At 42.9% G+C, this 21,569-nt stretch overlaps 1 protein-coding gene across 2 annotated transcripts in view; it reads left to right on the plus strand.

Moving 5' to 3' along the window:
• Positions 1-21,569, plus strand: part of LOC115110402 (raftlin-2-like) — a 30,830-nt gene that overhangs the window by 3,559 nt on the left and 5,702 nt on the right. For both annotated transcript variants that reach the window (XM_029636020.2, XM_029636029.2), the window contains exons 2-4: positions 14,222-14,402; positions 15,310-15,602; positions 16,152-16,370. In XM_029636020.2, coding sequence (XP_029491880.2) covers positions 14,222-14,402; positions 15,310-15,602; positions 16,152-16,370 — 693 coding nt within the window. The remainder of the gene's footprint in view (positions 1-14,221; positions 14,403-15,309; positions 15,603-16,151; positions 16,371-21,569) is intronic.

The raw sequence follows: 21,569 nt of genomic DNA on the forward strand, positions 1-21,569 counted from the left end.
GACCGAGGACAGAGGCTGGACGGCAGCCCGTGAAGAGGGGGGGGGGGCAGAGTGGGCCTCACACTGTTGATCCACAGGGGCTCTACTTGGCTGAGTGGGGGATGGAGAGATGTGAAGGGGATGGCTGGATGGATGGCTAGATGGATAAATTAACGGGCAGAGGGGTGACAGGTCAAGAGATTGGATTTGTGGTTGGACAGAGGTGGCTAGAGAGATTAATAATTCAAGCTGGATGGGAGGATATTTGGGCTGTGACGATATTTTTTCCATGGCAAAAATGAAAACACGAAGCAGATCTAACTCTTTGGTCCTTTAAAAACCTGCTGTATGTAGCATATTATGTGCTATAGCTTGGAAAATAAATACATGTGACTCTAGATGACAACATGATGTTTGCAACATTACTGGTGGTTTCCCAAAGAAGTTAAATCCGCTTTGTGTTTTGTTTTCTTGCCATGATACTAACGAGTATCGAGATACTGGTGTCGTCCCGGCCCTAGAGGATATTAGTTGGATAGGAGGATAGATTGAAAGATTAAAGGATTTAGGGATGAGGGATAAGTGTATCCAACCACCCAGCTATCCTAAAATATTATGACTCTTCTCTTTCCAAGGTTGTTTACCTCGATTGACAGCTAGGCCTGGATTCTCATCAGCCTCCTGTTCTTAGTAGCCTGGACCCAGATCTATTTGTGCTGTTTTGCCAACTCATATGGTCATTCTTACGCCAATGGCCGTAGGAGTTGGCAAGGCGGCAGAAACAGACCTGGAACCAGGCTAGATGTTGGTATTTGTCTGTATGTGGCAAATTAAATTCCGCCTCACCTGGACCATATGAGGATGTAATTCCAGAACAAATTCAACGCAACCACAATCTACTATAATCTCTCTTCTTCTCTTTCTCTCTCTGTGTTAATCTGACTGGAACCAGACCCTAGAAAATGCTGGATTATCTCTGATTATAGAGTTTATATTACATTTGGAGGAGACTACAAGGGCAGTGGTACATTTCAAACCTGGCTGGTGTAGTGATATGGTTTAACACACTGTGAAGAATCAATTCTGCTCTGTTCGGCTAACTGGAGTTTCCAGTGAAGTCGCAGGGCCCTGATTGGCAGAACGGTATATTTATTTTATTTAACCTTTATTTAACCAGGTAGGCTAGTTGAGAACAAGTTCTCATTTGCAACTGCGACCTGACCAAGATAAAGCGTAGCAATTAGACACATACAACAACACAGAGTTACACCTGGAATAAACAAAACATACAGTCAATAATACAGTAGAAACAAAGAAAACAAAAAGTCTACATACAGTGAGTGCAAATGAGGTAAGATAAGGGAGTTAAGGCAATAAATAGGCCAGGTCGCAATTGTAAATGAGAACTTGTTCTCAACTTGCCTACCTGGTTAAATAAAGGTGGGGAAATTAAAAATAAATAAAAAATAGGCCATGGTGGCGAAGTAATTACAATATAGCAATTAAACACTGGAATGGTAGATGTGCAGAAGATGAATGTGCAAGTAGAGATACTTGGGTGCAAAGGAGCAAGATAAATAAATACAGTATGGGGATGAGGTAGGTAGATGGGCTGGTTACAGATGGTCTATGTACAGGTGCAGTGATCTGTGAGATGCTCTGATACCTGGTGCTTAAAGCTAGTGAGGGAGGTCAGAGTCTCTAGCTTCAGTGATTTTTGCAGTTCGTTCCAGTCATTGGCAGCAGAGAACTGGAAGGAAAGGCGACCAAAGGAGGAATTGGCTTTGGGGGTGACCAGTGAGATATACCTGCTGGAGCGCATGCTACAAGTGGGTGCTGCTGTGGTGACCAGTGATCTGAGATAAGGCGGGGCTTTACCTAGCAGAGACTTGTAGATCATCTGTAGCCAGTGGGTTTGGCGAAGGGTATGAAGCGAGGGCCAACCAACGAGAGCGTACAGGTCGCAGTGGTGGGTAGTGTATGGGGCTTTGATGACAAAACTAATGGCACTGTGATAGACTGCATCCAATTTGTTGAGTAGAGTGTTGGAGGCTATTTTATAGATGACATTGCCGAAGTTGAGGATCGGTAGGATGGTCAGTTTTACGAGGGTATGTTTGACAGCATGAGTGAAGGATGCTTTGTTGCGATATAGGAAGCCGATTCTAGATTTAATTTTTGATTGGAGATGCTTAATGTGAGTCTGGAAGGAGAGTTTACAGTCTAACCAGACACCTAGGTATTTGTAGCTGTCCACATATTCTAAGTCCGAGCTGTCCAGAGTAGTAATGCTGGACGGGCGGGCAGGTGTGGGCAGTGATCGATTGAATAGCATGCATTTAGTTTAACTTGCATTTAAGAGCAGTTGGAGGACACAGAAGGAGAGTTGTATGGGATTGAAGCTCGTCTGGAGGTTAGTTAACACAGTGTCCAAAGAGCGGCCAGAAGTATACTTAGGAAGAATCCCCAGCAGCAAGAGCGACATCATTGATGTATACAGAGAAGAGAGTCTGCCCGAGAATTGAACCCTGTGGCACCCCCATAGACTGCAAGAGGTCCGGACAACAGGCCCTCCGATTTGACACACTGAACTCTATCAGAGAGTAGTTGGTAAACCAGGCGAGGCAATCATTTGAGAAACCAAGGCTGTCGAGTTTGCCAATAAGATTGTGGTGATTGACAGGGTCGAAAGCCTTGGCCAGGTCGATGAATACGGCTACACAATAATGTCTCATCGATGGCGGTTATGATGGCGTTTAGGACAGTGAGTGTGGCTGAGGTGCACCCATGACCAGCTCTGAAACCAGATTGCATAGCGGAGAAGGTACGGTGGGATTCGAAATGGTCGGTAATCTGTTTGTTCACTTGGCTTTCGAAGACCTTAGAAAGACAGGGTAGGATAGATATACTGTAGGTCTGTAGCAGTTTGGGCCTAGAGTGTCACCCCCTTTGAAGAGGCAGCTTTCCAATCTTTGGGGATCTCAGACGATACGAAAGAGAGGTTAAACTTGCTAGTAATAGGGGTTGCAACAATTTCGGCAGATAATTTTAGAAAGAGAGGGTCCAGATTGTCTAGCCCGGTATAGTATTTAGCTAATGTAATGATTTGTTAACAGAGATGGTGCCTTGGTAGTCATATTAGGATAATCCTTTCCACTTTACATGAGATCTACACACTCTGTCCTCATGTTTTATTCCTGTAGTGTACGGGCAATTTCACCAGTGGTGGCTCCTCAGCAGAGGAAGGGGAGGACGAACATTAAAACCATTAAATATATTCACGTCGCCAAATTTTTTTTTTAAACACACTGTTTTGCAGTGAAGTTCGACAGTAGCCTCAATAGCACTCTCTGGGGCAGCACCATGCTGTAGCTGGAGGACAGCTAGTTTCTGTCCTCCTCTGGGGTTTAATATAATATATATAACACAATAATTATTCCAACTTCCAGAGGACGTCCTCCAATCTATTGGAGCTCTTGCAGCATGAACGGTCATGTTGTACACCCAATCAAAGGATCAGAGAATTTAGAACTGAAACCATAAGCTACAGCTAGCTAGCACGTCAGTGCATAAAATGTGGTGAGTAGCTAACTCAAAGAGAGAGAGAAAGACAATAGTTGAACAGTTTTTAACAAATTAGTTTCTTAAAAAATGAAGGAGAAGCGAAAGAGAGAGAGACAGAGCTAGCTAAATTTTGTATTTTTTTGTTCACTTACTTAGCTAACAAATGCAGCTAGCTGGTTTAGCCTACTCAAACACCAGCTCAAGCAGAGATGGATACTATGTTAGCTAGGGCTATCCAACACTGCAAGTCAAGCTAAGCTTTTGGTTATAGTAATGTATTGTCAACTGGGCCTTTCCGGTTTAACTGCTAAACTGCTTGCTGTACACTACTGAATGATTGTAGCGGGTTTACTAACATGTTAGTTTTAGTCGCTATGTTGACTATGACGTTAGCTAATGTGGTGACAACGATGTAGGCTGTGTGTAGCGGTTATGGTATGAAGGTTTGGCTTGGAAAGTTTTTTTTTGCCTGGTCACAGACAGCTGTTGTGTTGTGCACTGAAGTCCACAAGTGAAGGGGAAAGGTGAGAGAAGGATAGCACGTAGATTTGAGAAGGAATTATACAAGGAGCAAGGTGATCATGCTGTTTGTATGTGGCTGAACGTGAACTGTGTTTGTGGATGATCAAGGGTGTATTCGTTCTAATTGTGTTGACAAACGCTTCTTAAACAGAAGTAAACGGAACAAAATGTGCATAAACATACTGAATGAGCAACAATTTGGACTAATGATTATACCCTAGATCGGCTAGATGCAGGCAAGAGTGTGTAAAGCGGTATTGAATGTGTCACTGTCTGTCACCTTGATTATTTAAAAAAATTATCTCGACCTGTGCACCTACATTGTAAACTTTAATTCGTAGGCTACGTTGTAGCAACCTCATGATGGGTGTAGGGAAAATGTAGTAGCCTAAATCTATCGACATTACATTGAGCTGGGTTAATGGAATATGAATAATTCATCCAATATGCTGTATAGAAATAAAGAAATAAAGCCATAATCCTAAAAATATATATATTGTCCTCCCTAATCTAAAATGGCACCACCGCCACTGAATTCCACAGTAACAGGATTACGCTTTGAATAATTTTTTTGTTCACTTGATTTAAGAACATTGAACATTGAAGTTGAAAAAACGATACAACTATACTGAACAAACATATAAATGCTACAATTTCAAAGATTTTACTGAGTTACAGTTCATATAAGGAAATCAGTCAATTGAAATGAATTCATTAGGCCCTAATCTATGGATTTCACATGACTGGGAATACAGATATTCATCTGTTGGTCACAGATACCTTAAAAAAAATGGGCTTCACAATGAGCCTCGGGATCTCGTTACAGGATTTCTGTGCATTCAAATTGCCATCGATAAAATGCAATTGTGTTTGTTGTCCATAGCTTATTCCTGCCCATACCATAACCCCACCGCCACAATGGGACACTTTGTTCACAACGTTGACATCAGCAAGCCGCTCGCCCACACGACACCATACATGTGGTCTGCGGTTTTGAGGCCGGTTGGACGCGATACCAAATTCTCTAAAACGACAGAGGTGGCTTATGGTAGAGAAATTCTCGCAACAGCTCTGGTGGACATTCCTGCAGTCAGCATGCCAATTGCACAAGTCCTCAAAACTTGAGACATCTGTGGCTTTGCGTTATGTGAAAAAAATGCACATTTTATTGGCCCCAGCACAAGGTGCACCTCTGTTTAATCAGCTTCTTCATATGCCACACCTGTCAGGTGGATGGATTATCTTGGCAAAGGAGAAATGCTCACTAGCGGGGATGTAAACAAATGTGTGCACAAAATTTGAGAGAAATAAGCTTTTTGTGCGTATGGAACATTTCTGGGATCTTTTATTTCAGCTCATGTGGACCAACACTTTACATGTTGTGTTTGTATTTTTGTTCAGTGTATATGCACAAGGACTACTTTTAACAATTTCCACTGCAGATGGAAACTTTGTTAAAGGAATTATGATGAAATATCCCTCAGGTGACCACGTTTTTCCAAAAACTCTGTTAAATATCCGCTCCGACTTAAGATTCAAAGATGTCTGCAGAAAGACTGGGGTGTCAGCTATGACATGACATCTTCACTTTGAAAAATCTCTTTTGGTTATTGAAGTGAAGTGGATTTACACCTGGTAACGGAATTACAGTAACGGAATTACATCATGGGTCCCTGGTCTGTACTACACAGAAATTCATAATTATGAGGAGAAATGCATTCTCCTCATGTATCACTCACTATTATAATGTACTCTACGGTGCTCTAGTCACTGTACAGTACTGTGCTCTACTCACTATTATAATGTACACTACGGTGCTCTAGTCACTATTATAATGTACTCTACGGTGCTCTAGTCACTATTATAATGTACTCTACGGTGCTCTACTCACTATTATAATGTACACTACGGTGCTCTACTCACTATTATAATGTACTCTACGGTGCTCTAGTTACTATTATAATGTACTCTACGGTGCTCTAGTCACTATTATAATGTACTCTATGGTGCTCTACTCACTATTATAATGTACTCTACGGTGCTCTAGTCACTATTATAATGTACTCTACGGTGCTCTAGTCACTATTATAATGTACTCTACGGTGCTCTAGTCACTATTATAATGTACTCTACGGTGCTCTACTCACTATTATAATGTACTCTACGGTGCTCTAGTCACTATTATAATGTACACTACGGTGCTCTACTCACTATTGTAATGTACTCTACGGTGCTCTACTCACTATTATAATGTACTCTACGGTGCTCTAGTTACTACTGTACTGTGCTCTACTCACTATTATAATGTACACTACGGTGCTCTAGTCACTATTATAATGTACTCTACGGTGCTCTAGTCACTTATAATGTACTCTACGGTGCTCTAGTTACTACTGTACTGTGCTCTACGGTGCTCTAGTCACTATTATAATGTACTCTACGGTGCTCTAGTCACTATTATAATGTACTCTACGGTGCTCTAGTTATTAGTGTACTGTGCTCTACTCACTATTATAATGTACTCTCCGGTGCTCTAGTCACTGTACAGTACTGTGCTCTACTCACTATTATAATGTACTCTCAGGTGCTCTAGTCACTGTACAGTACTGTGCTCTACAGTACTGTGCTCTACTGTACAGTACTATTATAATGTACACTACGGTGCTCTAGTCACTGTACAGTACTGTGCTCTACTCACTATTATAATGTACTCTACGGTGCTCTAGTCACTGTACAGTACTGTGCTCTACTCACTATTATAATGTACTCTAGTCTCTAGTATTATAATGTACTCTACGGTGCTCTATTATAATAATGTACACTACGGTGCTCTAGTCACTGTTATAATGTACTGTGCTCTTACTCACTATTATAATGTACTCTACGGTGCTCTAGTCACTGTACAGTACTGTGCTCTACTCACTATTATAATGTACTCTACGGTGCTCTAGTTACTATTATAATGTACACTACGGTGTCTAGTCACTATTATAATGTACTCTACGGTGCTCTAGTTACTACTGTACTGTGCTCTACGGTGCTCTAGTCACTATTATAATGTACTCTACGGTGCTCTAGTCACTATTATAATGTACTCTACGGTGCTCTAGTTACTACTGTACTGTGCTCTACTCACTATTATAATGTACTCTCCGGTGCTCTAGTCACTGTACAGTACTGTGCTCTACTCACTATTATAATGTACTCTACGGTGCTCTAGTCACTGTACAGTACGGTGCTCTACTCACTATTATAATGTACTCTCCGGTGCTCTAGTCACTGTACAGTACTGTGCTCTACTCACTATTATAATGTACTCTACGGTGCTCTAGTCACTGTACAGTACGGTGCTCTACTCACTATTATAATGTACTCTACGGTGCTCTAGTCACTATTATAATGTACTCTACGGTGCTCTAGTTACTACTGTACTGTGCTCTACTCACTATTATAATGTACTCTACGGTGCTCTAGTCACTGTACAGTACTGTGCTCTACTCACTATTATAATGTACTCTACGGTGCTCTAGTTACTATTATAATGTACACTACGGTGCTCTAGTCACTATTATAATGTACTCTACGGTGCTCTAGTTACTACTGTACTGTGCTCTACGGTGCTCTAGTCACTATTATAATGTACTCTACGGTGCTCTAGTCACTATTATAATGTACTCTACGGTGCTCTAGTTACTACTGTACTGTGCTCTACTCACTATTATAATGTACTCTCCGGTGCTCTAGTCACTGTACAGTACTGTGCTCTACTCACTATTATAATGTACTCTACGGTGCTCTAGTCACTGTACAGTACGGTGCTCTACTCACTATTATAATGTACTCTCCGGTGCTCTAGTCACTGTACAGTACTGTGCTCTACTCACTATTATAATGTACTCTACGGTGCTCTAGTCACTGTACAGTACGGTGCTCTACTCACTATTATAATGTACTCTACGGTGCTCTAGTCACTGTACAGTCTGTGGATGTTAACATCAAGGCCCTGGTGAACTGAGGTTTGTGAGCATTTTGATTTCCCATTGTAGCTAGGATTGCAATGGGATGGTATATTATTGGAACATTTTGAAGCTTACCAGTAAACTACCAGAATTTTGGCATCTTTCAAAGATTTGATGTAATCTATCACAATACATCTAGTGGCCCTTTTGGGTACATCAGATTGTCACAGGTTTCTGTAACACTCTCTGGTCCTCTGTGTGGACTTATTACATGTGACATATGTTAAATAAGATACAAAAATATAGAATGACAAAGCTTAAAAACTTTAACCTAAATATAAACCATCAACTTAGTGAATTCCAATGGTGTTTAATATAAGGGTTTCAACATGAATTCCCCTTTCTTTTTCTACACCTATTTATTTTTACTAGGTCAATAAGGCACTGTACATTAGTGTCTACGCCCACTTTTTTTGAGGCATTTTGTTGCATTTTAAAGTGGAATGGAAATCTATTATATATTAGTTGTAAAAAAAATACTCCATGGTGTCACAGTGAATATTGTTTAGATTATTTTTTAATATATTTTATTTTTTACAAATGTAATAAAAAAAACTAAATAACTAAAATATAGTCGTTGCATAAGTATTCTCCCCCTTTGTTAAGGCAAGCCCAAATTAGTTCAGAAGTACAATTTGGCGTGACAAATCACATAAGATATGTGGACTCTATACATTAATAGGGTTTGACATGATTTTTGAATGACCACCCCTTCCTCTGTCCCCCATAGATACTGTACATCTGTACGGTCCCTCAGTCAAGTATTGGATTTCAAGCACAGATTCAACTACAAAGACCAATGAGCTTCATAAAACCTCATAAAGAAGAGCAATGATTGGTAGATGGGTAACAATAACAAATCAGACATTGAATATATCTTTAAAGTGGCAATCAGCAGTTGAAACGATAACAAAGCGTTAGGGATGAGGTTGGAAAAAATGTAACCACTCTCAAATTCAGACAGAGCTATGGATCCAAGGACTGACCAGCCATGATATCAAAATTATAGTTCTAAGCATTTTGTGAGGCTATACTGTGTCTGCAAACAAACATTGGAGTAAAACAAGCATCTATTTTGGGTTCTGATGGGGTGTAACAGTTGGCACTAAAATAATACTGCAAAAAACATGGCAAGACAACACACTTTTTGGCCTAAATACAAAGCCCTGTGTTTGGGGCAAATCCAACACAACACACCACTGAGTAACTGCCTCTTTATTTTCACACATGGTGGTGACTGCATGAAATCAAATTAAATGTTTATTTGTCACATGTGCCGAATACAACAGGTGTAGACCTTACCATGAAATGCTTACTTACAAGCCCTTAACCAATAATGCAGTTTTAAGAAAATAGAGTTTGGAAAATATTTACTAAATAAACTAAAGTCAAAAAATAATTTAAAAGTAACACAATAATCTTCTTTAGACTAGTTGAGTATCTGGAGCATCAGCATTTGTGGGTTTAATTACAGGCTCAAAATGGCCAGAAACAAAGAACTTTTCTTCTGAAACTCGTCAGTCTATTCTTGTTCTGAGAAAGTAAGGCTACTCAATGTGAGAAATTGCCAAGAAACGGAAGATCTCGTACAATGCTGTGTACTACTTCCTTCACAGAACAGCGCAAACTGGCCCTAACCAGAATAGAAAGAGGAGTGGGAGGCCCCGATCCACAACTGAGCAAGAGGACAAGTACATTAGTGTCTAGTTTGAGAAACAGACGGCTCACAAGTCCTCAACTGGCAGCTTCATTAAATAGTACCCGCAAAACACCAGTCTCAACATCAACAGTGAAGATGCGACTCCGGGATGCCGGCCTTCTTGACACACGCTGTGGTGTTGAACAGCATTCTCACATAGGTGGTCCTTCTTTCCAGATGGGAAAGGGCAGTGTGGAGTGCGATTTGAGATTGCGTCATCTGTGGATCTGTTGGGGCGGTATGTGAATTGGAGTGGGTCTAGGGTTTCCGGGATGATGGTTTTGATGTGAGCCATGACCAGCCTTTCAAAGCACTTCATGGCTACCGACGTGAGCTTTATTGGGCGGTAGTCATTTAGGCAGGTTGCGTTCACTTTCTTGGGCACAGGGATTATGGTGGTCTGCTTGAAACATGTAGGCATTACAGACTCGGTCAGGGAGAGGTTGAAAATGTAGTTGAAGACACTTGCCAGTTGCTCCATGCATGCTCAGAGTACACCCCCTGGTAATCCATTCGGCCTTGTGAATGTTGACCTGTTTAAAGGTTTTGCTCACATTGGCTACGGAGAGCATGATCACACTGTCATCCAAAACAGCTGGTGCTCTCCTGCATGCTTCAGTGTTGCTGGTCTCAAAGCGAGCATAAAAGGCATTTATCCCATCTGGTTGGCTCCCATCACCGTAGTCTGCAAACCCTGCCACATCCAACAAACGTCAGAGCCGTTGTAGTAGGATACAATCTTTGTCCTGTGTTTGATGGTTCATCTGAGGGCAAAGTGGGATTTCTTATAAGCGTCCGGATTAGTGTCCCGCTCCTTGAAAGCGGCAGCTCTAGGCTTTAGCTTGGTGCAGATGTTGCCTGTAGTCCATGGCTTCTGGTTGGGATATGTAGGTACGTTCACTGTGGGGACGACGTCATCGATGCACTTATTGATAATCGGCAAAGACTGGGGAGTTTTTTTATGATGAAAAGAAACGTGATGGAGCTCAAGACAGGCAAAATACTTGAGGAAAACCTGCTTCAGTCTGCTTTAAGCCAGTCTTTCATCAGGACAATAACCTGCAACACAAAGCCAAATCTACACTGGAGTTGCTTACCATGAAGGCAGTGAATGTTACTGATTGGCCAAGTTACATTTTTGACTTGAATCTGTTTGAAAATCTGTGGCAATACTAGAAAATTGCTGTCTTGCCATGATCCCCAACAACTTGACAGAGCTTGATGAATTTATTGATGATTAAAAAGAATAATGGGCAGATAGTGCACAATTCAGGTGTGCAAAGCTTTTATGAACTTTACTCAGAAAGACTCACCGCTGTAATTGGTGCCAAAGGTGTTTCTAACATGTATTGACTCAGGGGAGGTGAATACTTATCTAATCAAGGTATATTAGTATTTTTTTTGTTGATTTATTAGTCCACTTTGACATTACAGATTATTTTGTGCAGATTGTTGACAAAAAATGACAATTAAATCAATTTTAATCCCACTTCGTAACACAATAAAATGTGAAGAAATTCTATAGGCATTGTATTTGTTGTCAATGTTTTAACGTCAAACTGGTGTCCGTTGTGAACACGGTTGGAAGGGTTAATAGAACATAATGCCATCGTTGATTAGATGCTGTTGAGTAGACTATTTTCTCTTGAACCATATGGTCTATCTATTAGAAACTCATGTATGGACACAGGTATAATACATTAATACAATATATATGAATACAGTTTTTTTCTGTTATTTAAGTATAAATTACCTAAATTCCGTTTGATTTTCTGTTAATTACCAACATTTCCTGAAGATTCAGGTAATTATAGCCAATTCAGTTGCAGACATTATGTTACTGATTTTTGTTGTGGGGGGGGGTAATTCTAGTAGGGGTCCTTCCCATCAACATTATAGTGTTTTGATGTATTTCTGATACCTTTAAAACTTTTTCTGGTAGATGTTTTTGTCTTCATCTATTTATCCAGAAATCATTGCCTTAACTTAACATTTCCCCCAAATATCGACTCTTAGATTTCATTTGATACCCAATTTGATATGTTCCTATGAACTTCACATATTGGTACTCATGGGTCTTTTTCAATGGAAATGCCTATATTTGGAATCCAGCATCCATTTCTCTCTTTCCTCTCAATTTCCTTAAGTCTCCTTCTACCCTCATTCTTTCTCTTCTTTACTCACCTTTCTTCTTTTGCCAGCTTTCTTTCCCTCTTCCTCACTTTTATACAAGCTTCCTTTTCACACACAAGCTTTCTGGCTCATAAAATCTTTCTTGTAAACCCCTTTTTTTGCGCCACACTTGGTATCTCCTTCCTCCTCTAATTTCTCCCCATTTCCCTCATTCTTTCCACAGTCGGCCCCTCTCTCTTCCCCCTCCTGTGCTCCCCCTCTCCTCTCTTTTTCTCACACACAGTAGAGAACAGAGGGCTCAGTGTGTGGGTTGACAAGGGTGAGCCGTGGTGATGGGAGGGGGTGTGAGGTGGCTGAAAGAAGGGAGATGGAGAGGGACAAAAGAGCCCAGGCGAGAGAGACGTGTGTGTGTGTGTGTGTGTGGTGTGTGTGTGAGAGAGAGGGAGAGACTGGATTTAATAGCCTGGCGTTGAGCTCCTCTAGGGAGCTTTTGGTGAAAATGTCATTTTCGTTGCTCAGGTGGGACCCAACAGACACACACACTCAGACACAACTGCTGAGATGACAGAGACACCACCAGTTCAAAAGCTTCTCGTCCACTGCTTCCCTGGCCACCCACCCGTCTAGAGATTTCACTATGACCTGGACTTGCCAGGATGTTTTAAACCATAGCCAAATTCAGCCAGGCCCTGCCAAATTCACATGGCAGAAATTCCAGTAACAAGCTGTTATTATCTCCATCCCAGAGGTGTTTATGTGGGAGAGAGTGTGTGTATGAGATTTGACTGGGAGTGTGTTTTGTGTGTGTTTTGTGTGTGAATATATGATGAGCTTGTTCCGTCAGTTGAAATGTGTGGAGCTTGTTTTTATGTCTAAAAATGGGATTTGGTGTTTGTTTTTGTGTGCTTACATGCATGCTTGACTGTGATTGTGTTTACTTTCGGGTGTGAGTGTATGTCTCCGGCACCGAGCCAGCCCTGTGAACAGACCCTCTTTGTGAACACAGGATGTATGGTGATGCTATAGGTCTCCAGACAGAGTCGTGAGAAAACTATAGAAAACAACTCCACCAGACAGACTAGTCACATGTTATCAACAAACATTAACACAATGCCCCCTCAACACAGACAACTATCCAGCAGCAGGTTTTATTGTCACATACACCGGATAGCTGCAGTGAAATGTTGTTTTACAGGGTCAGCTAGAGTTAATTAGGGTTGCTCAATGGCACATTGACAGATTTTTCACCTTGTCGGCGTGGATATTCAAACCCGGCAACCTTTCAGTTACAGGCCCAACGCTCTAACCCGCTAGGCTATCTGCCGCTCTGCAACAACACTACAAACCAACCGAAACCAAAAAAAGAACCCCGGCAACACATGACTTCAGTCCTAACTTAATGCAACACCCCTAGAATACCAATGTAAGCGAGGCACTACCACATTAACACCACCACAGCTAGAGAGGTAGCTGGTAAGCTACAGTGTGTATATATAGCAGAGTATGTGGTGGTGGTGGTTCTATGGTGGTGTCCTCTCATCAGGGCCTGCCCTGGGTTAGGGTTGTCAGGGTTACTGGTGGTTCTATATGGTGGTGTCCTCTCATCAGGGCCTGCCCTGGGTTAGGGTTGTCAGGGTTACTGGTGGTGAAAGAGAAACCACTGGATGAACAGACATCTGTCTGATCAGCATAGCAAGAGGAGATGTCTTATTTTGGAACTGTTAGCTGTACACCATGAGAAGACTTTGAAGTGATGTGCTGCTAGTGTGAGACTGGCAGCATTATTTAATGATTAAGTCGCTCTGCATAAGAGTGTCTGTCTGCTACAGTAAACTGTCTGCTTATGTGACAGTCCAGAGTCTCCAGACTGGCCTTCTACTCTCCACTTTCTCTCTGTGTGAATACCTCAGCATTTCCCCTCTTATCTCCTCTGGGTATGACTAGGGAATAGCAAGGGCCTGCTAAAGAGATTAAATGACAGACAGACAGACAGACAGACAAGAAGATCTGATTGATGTTCAGTTCAGGACAGACTTAACCTCTGGGGTTAGACTACAGACAGAGGAAGACAGATGTCATGCTGCTAGCCTCTACTCCTCCTTCCTCTTTTCTTTATGCAGGAGTTTCTAGTGATTTTATTGACTCACTGTGTTCCTCTTTCTCCTTCTCTCTTTTATCTTCCTTATTTACTCCTCTCCTTGCCCCCTTTTCCCCTCTGTTCTTCTCCTCATCCTCCCCATGTCTCATCTCCCCTCCTCTCCACTTCCTTTGTTTTTCTTTCTCCTCTCCTCCCCTCCCCCTTCAGGTAGTCGCCCCACGGTGCAGTATGTGTCTTCTCTGTGCGAGCTGTCCCAGGCCCTGCAGCCCTACTACACCCAGGGCTATGTCCTCACCACTCTGCATCCCATCATTCTCTCTGTTGGACGCACGCGTTCCCTGCCCTTCAGCCTGCTCTACCGAGCCATCCTGGCCCGCCCACGACCCAGGTACCAGACACCCAAGCATGCATGCCTGGAGGCACGTACACACACAGACAGCCGCTCCAGGTAGAATTGCCCCGTTCTAGAATCAGTTTGAACCATTTGGGAGGTAAAACACAAAACTTACCTTAGATCTGTGCCTAGGCCAGGGGCCGCCACAACCCATAACCCTCCCACTCATCTCTTAATCTGAGCTCAGCATTGGAACAAGCTACCCAGCCTTAACCCATCCAACCTGGTAAATACTGTAGATGAATGATAGATGATGTAGCTGCATATTTAATGCAACTTTAGTGGGAGGTCAGACTGCTGTTTAAGGGGGAGGGGTTAGGGGGAGACTCCTGGAGAGTATGTTTTTTGGGGCTCTGAGCTGCAGGGGTTGCCATTGGGTAGAAATGTACCCTGACAACAACGGCTCTCTCAAGGCCAATAGGGCCTCAGAATCTCACACATGGTACCTTCTGTGTTATTATCAAACCTGTAATATTACACATTATTAAAATGTGTATTTTATTTGAATATACATATACTACAATGTGTATGTGTGTGTATATATACACTACATATTTAGTATGGTTGTTTCTGCTTTATGTTTAGAAAGTAGTAGCCATCTCATGCATGGCCAATTAATAAATTATGAATTCTGTCTGCAAACACTGACAAAAACAAATCAAGTATGAACTCTCCAGCTGGACAGGGCTCTGTAGCAAGAGACTATTTACCAAGCTAATGCATACAGATTAGACATGGCTTTACAGTCTCAGAGTAGCTAACAGTCAAAACACATGAATGATGAATGAATGCCCTGTATGCAGCTTGTGATTACCAGTTTGAACCTGCAGTACAATGACTGAACGTCTGTGTCTCTGTTCTGTTCTCCTTTCTTCTGTTCTCTCCTCCCTCTGTCTCTTAGTAAGCAGGTGGTGTCCATGTGCCACAGTGTTCCTGTGCTGAGGGTGGAGGAGTGGCCTATCCCAGGGGAGTCCCTGACAGACGACACTGTTAGAGCACTGATCGACAGGGTGAACAGTAGTGCCCGGGGCGGAGTGAGGTTTGTGGGCTCAGTGCTCCAGCAGGCTGGAGGAGGGGGCAGTAACGGCAGGGTGCCTAGCCCCAGGAGAGGCTATCGATCCCCCCCACACACTCCTCCATGTACCCCTCCTGGAGAAGGAGAACTGGAGGATCACAGCCCTACCTACAGCCCTGGTGAGATACTAGTTCTCTCTTTTATTCCCGTGTCTCGTCTTCTGTTCAGCTCCCAGGCTTCCACTTTCTCACGACTTGGAAGGATGGCAACGCGAGACTACTTCTCTTCTCTCCTCATCTGTCCCCTCACCTTAACAATGTTGACATGTGGGCTATATCTGCTATCTCCTCTTAACGTCACACAACCTCAAAATGCTGAACAGATCACAGCCACACTGTGGAGTCCTAGATTTGTTTCTCCCTTCAACACTACTCATCCGCCTCTCCCCTGATCTGTCAGTGATGTTCAGTTGAACTCTGTGTTGAAGACACTGACTGATGGCCCTGGGGTAGGAGAGGCCTCTGCATGTCTGTCAGCTAACCCTCACCCACCAAGCAGGGCACAACTCCTCACCACAAAGACAACCATATACAGACTGAAACGTCCTCGTCCTAAGTAGGGCGAGATGAGTTCACGTTAGAGTTCACATAGCCCGCCAATGTCTGTTGTCTCTGCACCTTCTTTCTTGTTCTCTTGATCTGACCATCTACCTCTTACACCCCCCCCAGACCTAAGGTTGCTGGTGTTCTTCCACTCATGGGCACCAGGTTGTGCTCCGCTGGAAGCTCTGGCCTGTCAGTACCACCAGGGGGCACTGTCCATGCGTGTGTCCAGGAAGGGTCAGGTGGTCAGCGCGCTGGAGGCCGATTGGCTGGAGCTGACCGCAGCCTACTACCGCAAAGGCTGGTCATTGGTGGACTCGTTTGTGTACTGGGACACACCCAAAGGTACTGTCAAATGCTGAGATATAGAGAGACTCTTAAGGTGGATGTAAGACTCATACTGTATAACAGCCACACCAAGCTTAAAAAGCAATAACAACATACATGCTGTGACATCTTGCTTTGGAGTTGTAGGATCTCCAGAAAAGAGCATTAGTGTAATGATAGGTCAATATCTTGTGACACTTTACTTCTCTGGAAGAGAGGATGGGATTTAATAATAATAATATTAATAATATATTAATACATGCCATTTAGCAGACGCTTTTATCCAGAGTCATGCATGCATATGTTTTTAACATGTGGGTGGTCCAGGGAATCAAACCAACTATCCTGGCAAAGCAAGCGCCATGCTCTACCAACTGAGCTCCAGAAGACCAGAGAGTATAGAGAGATTAAAAACACTTTGTCCTCATCCACCTCTCTCATTCTGCTACTTTATCTATTTTTGCGTCTTCTCAAAAATGAGTTCCTTTTATTTTTTGTCTCCCCTCCCCTATGTCCCCCAGACGAGTCACTTCCTGTCTCTTAGTCCCTCTTCTCTCCCCCTCCTCCTCTCTCTCATGCTCCTCCTCCTTTCTACCCCTCTCTCCCTCCTCCCTTATCTCTCCCACTGTGGCTATATTTGGAGCTCTATTCCCAACCTCCCGACCTGGCTTCCTGTTACGCCATAGACTGGCAGCAGCCGCAAAAATCCACATCATTTGTAGACATCTGGGGCCTGGGAATATAGCACACGGGAGTCTCTCTCTGTCGCTCTCTCACACACACAGGCAAATTCTTGTGTGTGCGCATGTGCACATAGCCTACATCTCCTTGTCTGTAACTAGTTCATTGTCATTCTAATGAGAAGTTTTACAACACCTACCCATTCAAGGGTTTTTCTTTATGATTACTATTTTCTACATAGACATCACAACTATGAAATAACATGGTAACCAATAATCATGTAGTAACCAAAAAAGTGTTAAACAAATCAAAATATATTTGAGATTCTTCAAAGTCGCCACCCTTTGCCTTGATGACAGCTTTGCACACTCTTAGCATTCTCTCAACCAGCTTCACCTGAAATGCTTTTCCAACAGTCTTGAAGGAGTTCCCACATATGCTGAGCACTTGTTGGCTGCTTTTCTTTCACTCTGCGGTCCAACTCATCCCAAACCATCTCAATTTGGTTAAGGTCGGGTGATTGTTGAGGCCAGGTCATCTGATGCAGCACTCCATCACTCTCCTTCTTGGTAAAATAGCACTTACACAGCCTGGAGGTGTGTTGGGTCATTGTCCTATTGAAAAACAAATTATATTCCCACTAAGCCCAAACCAGATGGGATGGCATACCACTGCAGAATGCTGTGGTAGCCATGCTGGTTAAGTGTGCCTTGAATTCTAAATAATTCAGACAGTGTCACCAGCAAAGCACCATCACACCTCCTCCTCCATGCCTCACGGTGGGAACCACACATGCGGAGATCATCCATTCACTTACTCTGCGTCTCACAAAGACACGGCGGTTGGAACCACAAATCTCAATTTTGGACACATCAGACTAAAGGACAGATTTCCACTGGTCTAATGTCCATTGCTTATGTTACTTGGCCCAATAAAGTCTCTTCTTATTATTGGTGTCCTTTAGTAGTGGTTTCTTTGCAGCAATTCGACCATGAAGGCCTGATTCACACAGTCTCCCCTGAACAGTTTTTTTATTTTTTATTTCACCTTTATTTAACCAGGTAGGCCAGTTGAGAACAAGTTCTCATTTACAACTGCGACCTGGCCAAGATAAAGCAAAGCAGTGCGACAAACACCACAGAGTTACACATGGGATAAACAAACATACAGTCAATAACACAATAGAAAAATCTATATACAATGTGTGCAAATATAGTAAGATTAGGGAGGTAAGGCAATAAATAGGCCACAGTGGCGAAATAATTACAATTTAGCAATTAAACACTGGAGTGATAGATGTGCAGATGACAATGTGCAAGTAGAGATACTGGGGTGCAACGGAGCAAAAAATAATATGTGGATAATGTAGTTGGGTGGGCTATTAACAGATAGGCTGTGTACAGGTGCAATGATTGGTAAGCTGTTCTGACAGCTGTTGCTTATATTACAGTGAGGGGAGATATAAGACTCCAGTTTCAGGTATATTTCACTGGTCATCCCCAAAGCCAACTCCTCGTTTGGCCACCTTTCCTTCCAGTTCTCTGCTGCCAATGACTGGAACGAATTGCAAAATCACTGAAACTGGTCATGATGATATATAATGAGGGTGCCCATGTTTACAGATTTAGGGTTGTACCTGGAAGGTTCCTTGATAATTTGTGTGAGATTGAGGGCATCTAGCTTAGATTGTAGGACGGCCGGGGTGCTAAGCATATCCCAGTTTAGGTCACCTAACAGTACAAACTCTGAAGATAAATGGGGGGCAATTAATTCACATATGGTGTCCAGGGCACAGCTGGGGGCTGAGGGGGCCTGTAACAAGCGGCAACAGTGAAAGACTTATTTCTGGAAAGGTGGATTTTTAAAAGTAGAAGCTCGATCTGTTTGTGCACAGACCTGGATAACATGACAGAACTCTGCAGCCTATATCTTTAGTAGATTGCAACTCCACCCCCTTTGGCTGTTCTATCTTGGCAGAAAATGTTGTAGTTGGGGATGGAAATTTCAGAATTTTGGCCTTCCTAAACCAGGATTCAGGCACAGCTAGGACATCAGGGTTGGCAGAGTATGGTAAAGCAGTGAATAAAACAAACTTAGGGAGGGGGATTCTTATGTTAACATGCATGAAACCAAGGCTTTTACGGTTACAGAAGTCAACAAATGAGAGCATCCTGGGAATAGGAGTGGTGCTGGGGGCAACAGGGCCTGGGTTAACCTCTACATCACCAGAGGAGGAGTAGGATAAGGATACGGCTAAAGGCTATAAGAACTGGTCGTCTAGTGCGTTGGGGACAAAGAATAAAAGGAGCAGATTTCTGGGCGTGGTAGAATAGATTCAAGGCATAATGTACATACAAGGGTATGGTAGGATGTGAGTACAGTGGAGGTAAACCTAGGCATTGAGTGATGATGAGAGAGGTTTCGTCTCTGGAGGCACCAGTTAAGCCAGGTGAGGTCTCTGCATGTGTGTGGTGTTGGACAAAAGAGCTATCTATGGCATTTTGAGCGGGACTGATGGCTCTACAGTGAAATAAAACAATAAGAACTAGCCAAGACAGCAGTAGACAAGGCATATTGACATTAGAGAGAGGCATAACGCAATTACAGGTGTTGATCAGGAGAGCTAAGACAACGGGTAAATGGCGATGAATGGGCAGAGCGGGTCAGTTAGGTACGTACAGGATCGGAGTTTGAGGCTGGGGCCGACAGGTAAACAAAATTAGGTACCATGTTATTGAAATAGTCTGGGGGGGGGGGGGGCATCGGCTGTGTAGCCAAGTGATCATAAGGTCATGTTACGTAAGCCTCTAGGAAGAGGGAACGCAACACCCTGCTACAACTCAACTCCCCGTGGAGTGAAAGATGAATGGGACTGTAGGTGCGGGTAAGGATGACAAAGGCAGAACATGTACTGTTTACTGGGAATTTATTTATTCCTTCACATGGTAATTTGGGGGAAAGGGTCTGGACGGAACCAAAGAAAGTTAAAGTTAAAGAGCCCCCTCTCCTACCTTACCTGCCTACCCACTACTTACCTAATCTTTTAGCATCACCTGGTGCGCTAACCAAAATACAGGGGGTGGTCCGCTCAGGTCTTACCTAGTGTGTGTGTATAGACAATAAATACTAGGGGTTATATACAGTGGGGCAAAAAAGTATTTAGTCAGCCACCAATTGTGCAAGTTCTCCCACTTAAAAAGATGAGGCCTGTAATTTTCATCATAGGTACACTTCAACTATGACAGAAAAAATGAGGGAAAAAAATCCAGAAAATCACATTGTAGGATTTTTAATGAATTTAAAAGTTTCTCAATACTTTGTTATATACCCTTTGTTGGCAATGACAGAGGTCAAACGTTTTCTGTAAGTCTTCACAAGGTTTTCACACACTTGCTGGTATTTTGGCCCATTCCTCCATGCAGATCTCCTCTAGAGCAGTGATGTTTTGGGGCTGTTGCTAGGCAACACGGACTTTCAACTCCCTCCAAAGATTCTCTATGGGGTTGAGATCTGGAGACTGGCTAGGCCACTCCAGGACCTTGAAATGCTTCTTACGAAGCCACTCCTTCGTTGCCCGGGCGGTGTGTTTGGGATCATTGTCATGCTGAAAGACCCAGCCACGTTTCATCTTCAATGCCCTTGCTGATGGAAGGAGGTTTTCACTCAAAATCTCACGATACATGGCCCCATTCATTCTTTCCTTTACACTGATCAGTCGTCCTGGTCCCTTTGCAGAAAAACAGCCCCAAAGCATGATGTTTCCACCCCCATGCTTCACAGTAGGTATGGTGTTCTTTGGATGCAACTCAGCATTATTTGACCTCCAAACACGACAAGTTGAGTTTTTACCAATTAGTTATATTTTGGTTTCATCGGACCATATGATATTCTCCCAATCTTCTTCTGGATCATCCAAATGCTCTCTAGCAAACTTCAGACGGGCCTGGACATGTACTGGCTTAAGCAGGGAGACACGTCTGGTACTGCAGGATTTGAGTCCCTGGCGGCGTAGTGTGTTACTGATGGTAGGCTTTGTTACTTTGGTCCCAGCTCTCTGCAGGTCATTCACTAGATCCCCCCCGTGTGGTTCTGGGATTTTTGCTCACCGTTCTTGTGATCATTTTGACCCCACGGGGTGAGATCTTGCGTGGAGCCCCAGATCGAGGGAGATTATCAGTGGTCTTGTATGTCTTCCATTTCCTAATAATTGCTCCCACAGTTGATTTCTTCAAACCAAGCTGCTTACCTATTGCAGATTCAGATTTATTTGGGATGCAATTGAGGTGCAGTTAACTCTAATGAATGTATCCTCTGCAGCAGAGAGAACTCTGGGTCTTCCTTTCCTGTGACGGTCCTCATGAGAGCCAGTTTCATCATAGTTCTTGATGGTTTTTACGACTGCACTTGAAAAAACTTTCAGTGCTTGAAATTTTCCGGAATGACTGACCTTCATGTCTTAAAGTAATGATGGACTGTTGTTTCTCTTTGCTTATTTGAGCTGTGCTTGCCATAATATGGACTTTGTTTTTTACCATA

This window comes from Oncorhynchus nerka, linkage group LG3, assembly GCF_034236695.1.
Source record: "Oncorhynchus nerka isolate Pitt River linkage group LG3, Oner_Uvic_2.0, whole genome shotgun sequence".
Lineage (NCBI taxonomy): Eukaryota > Metazoa > Chordata > Actinopteri > Salmoniformes > Salmonidae > Oncorhynchus > Oncorhynchus nerka.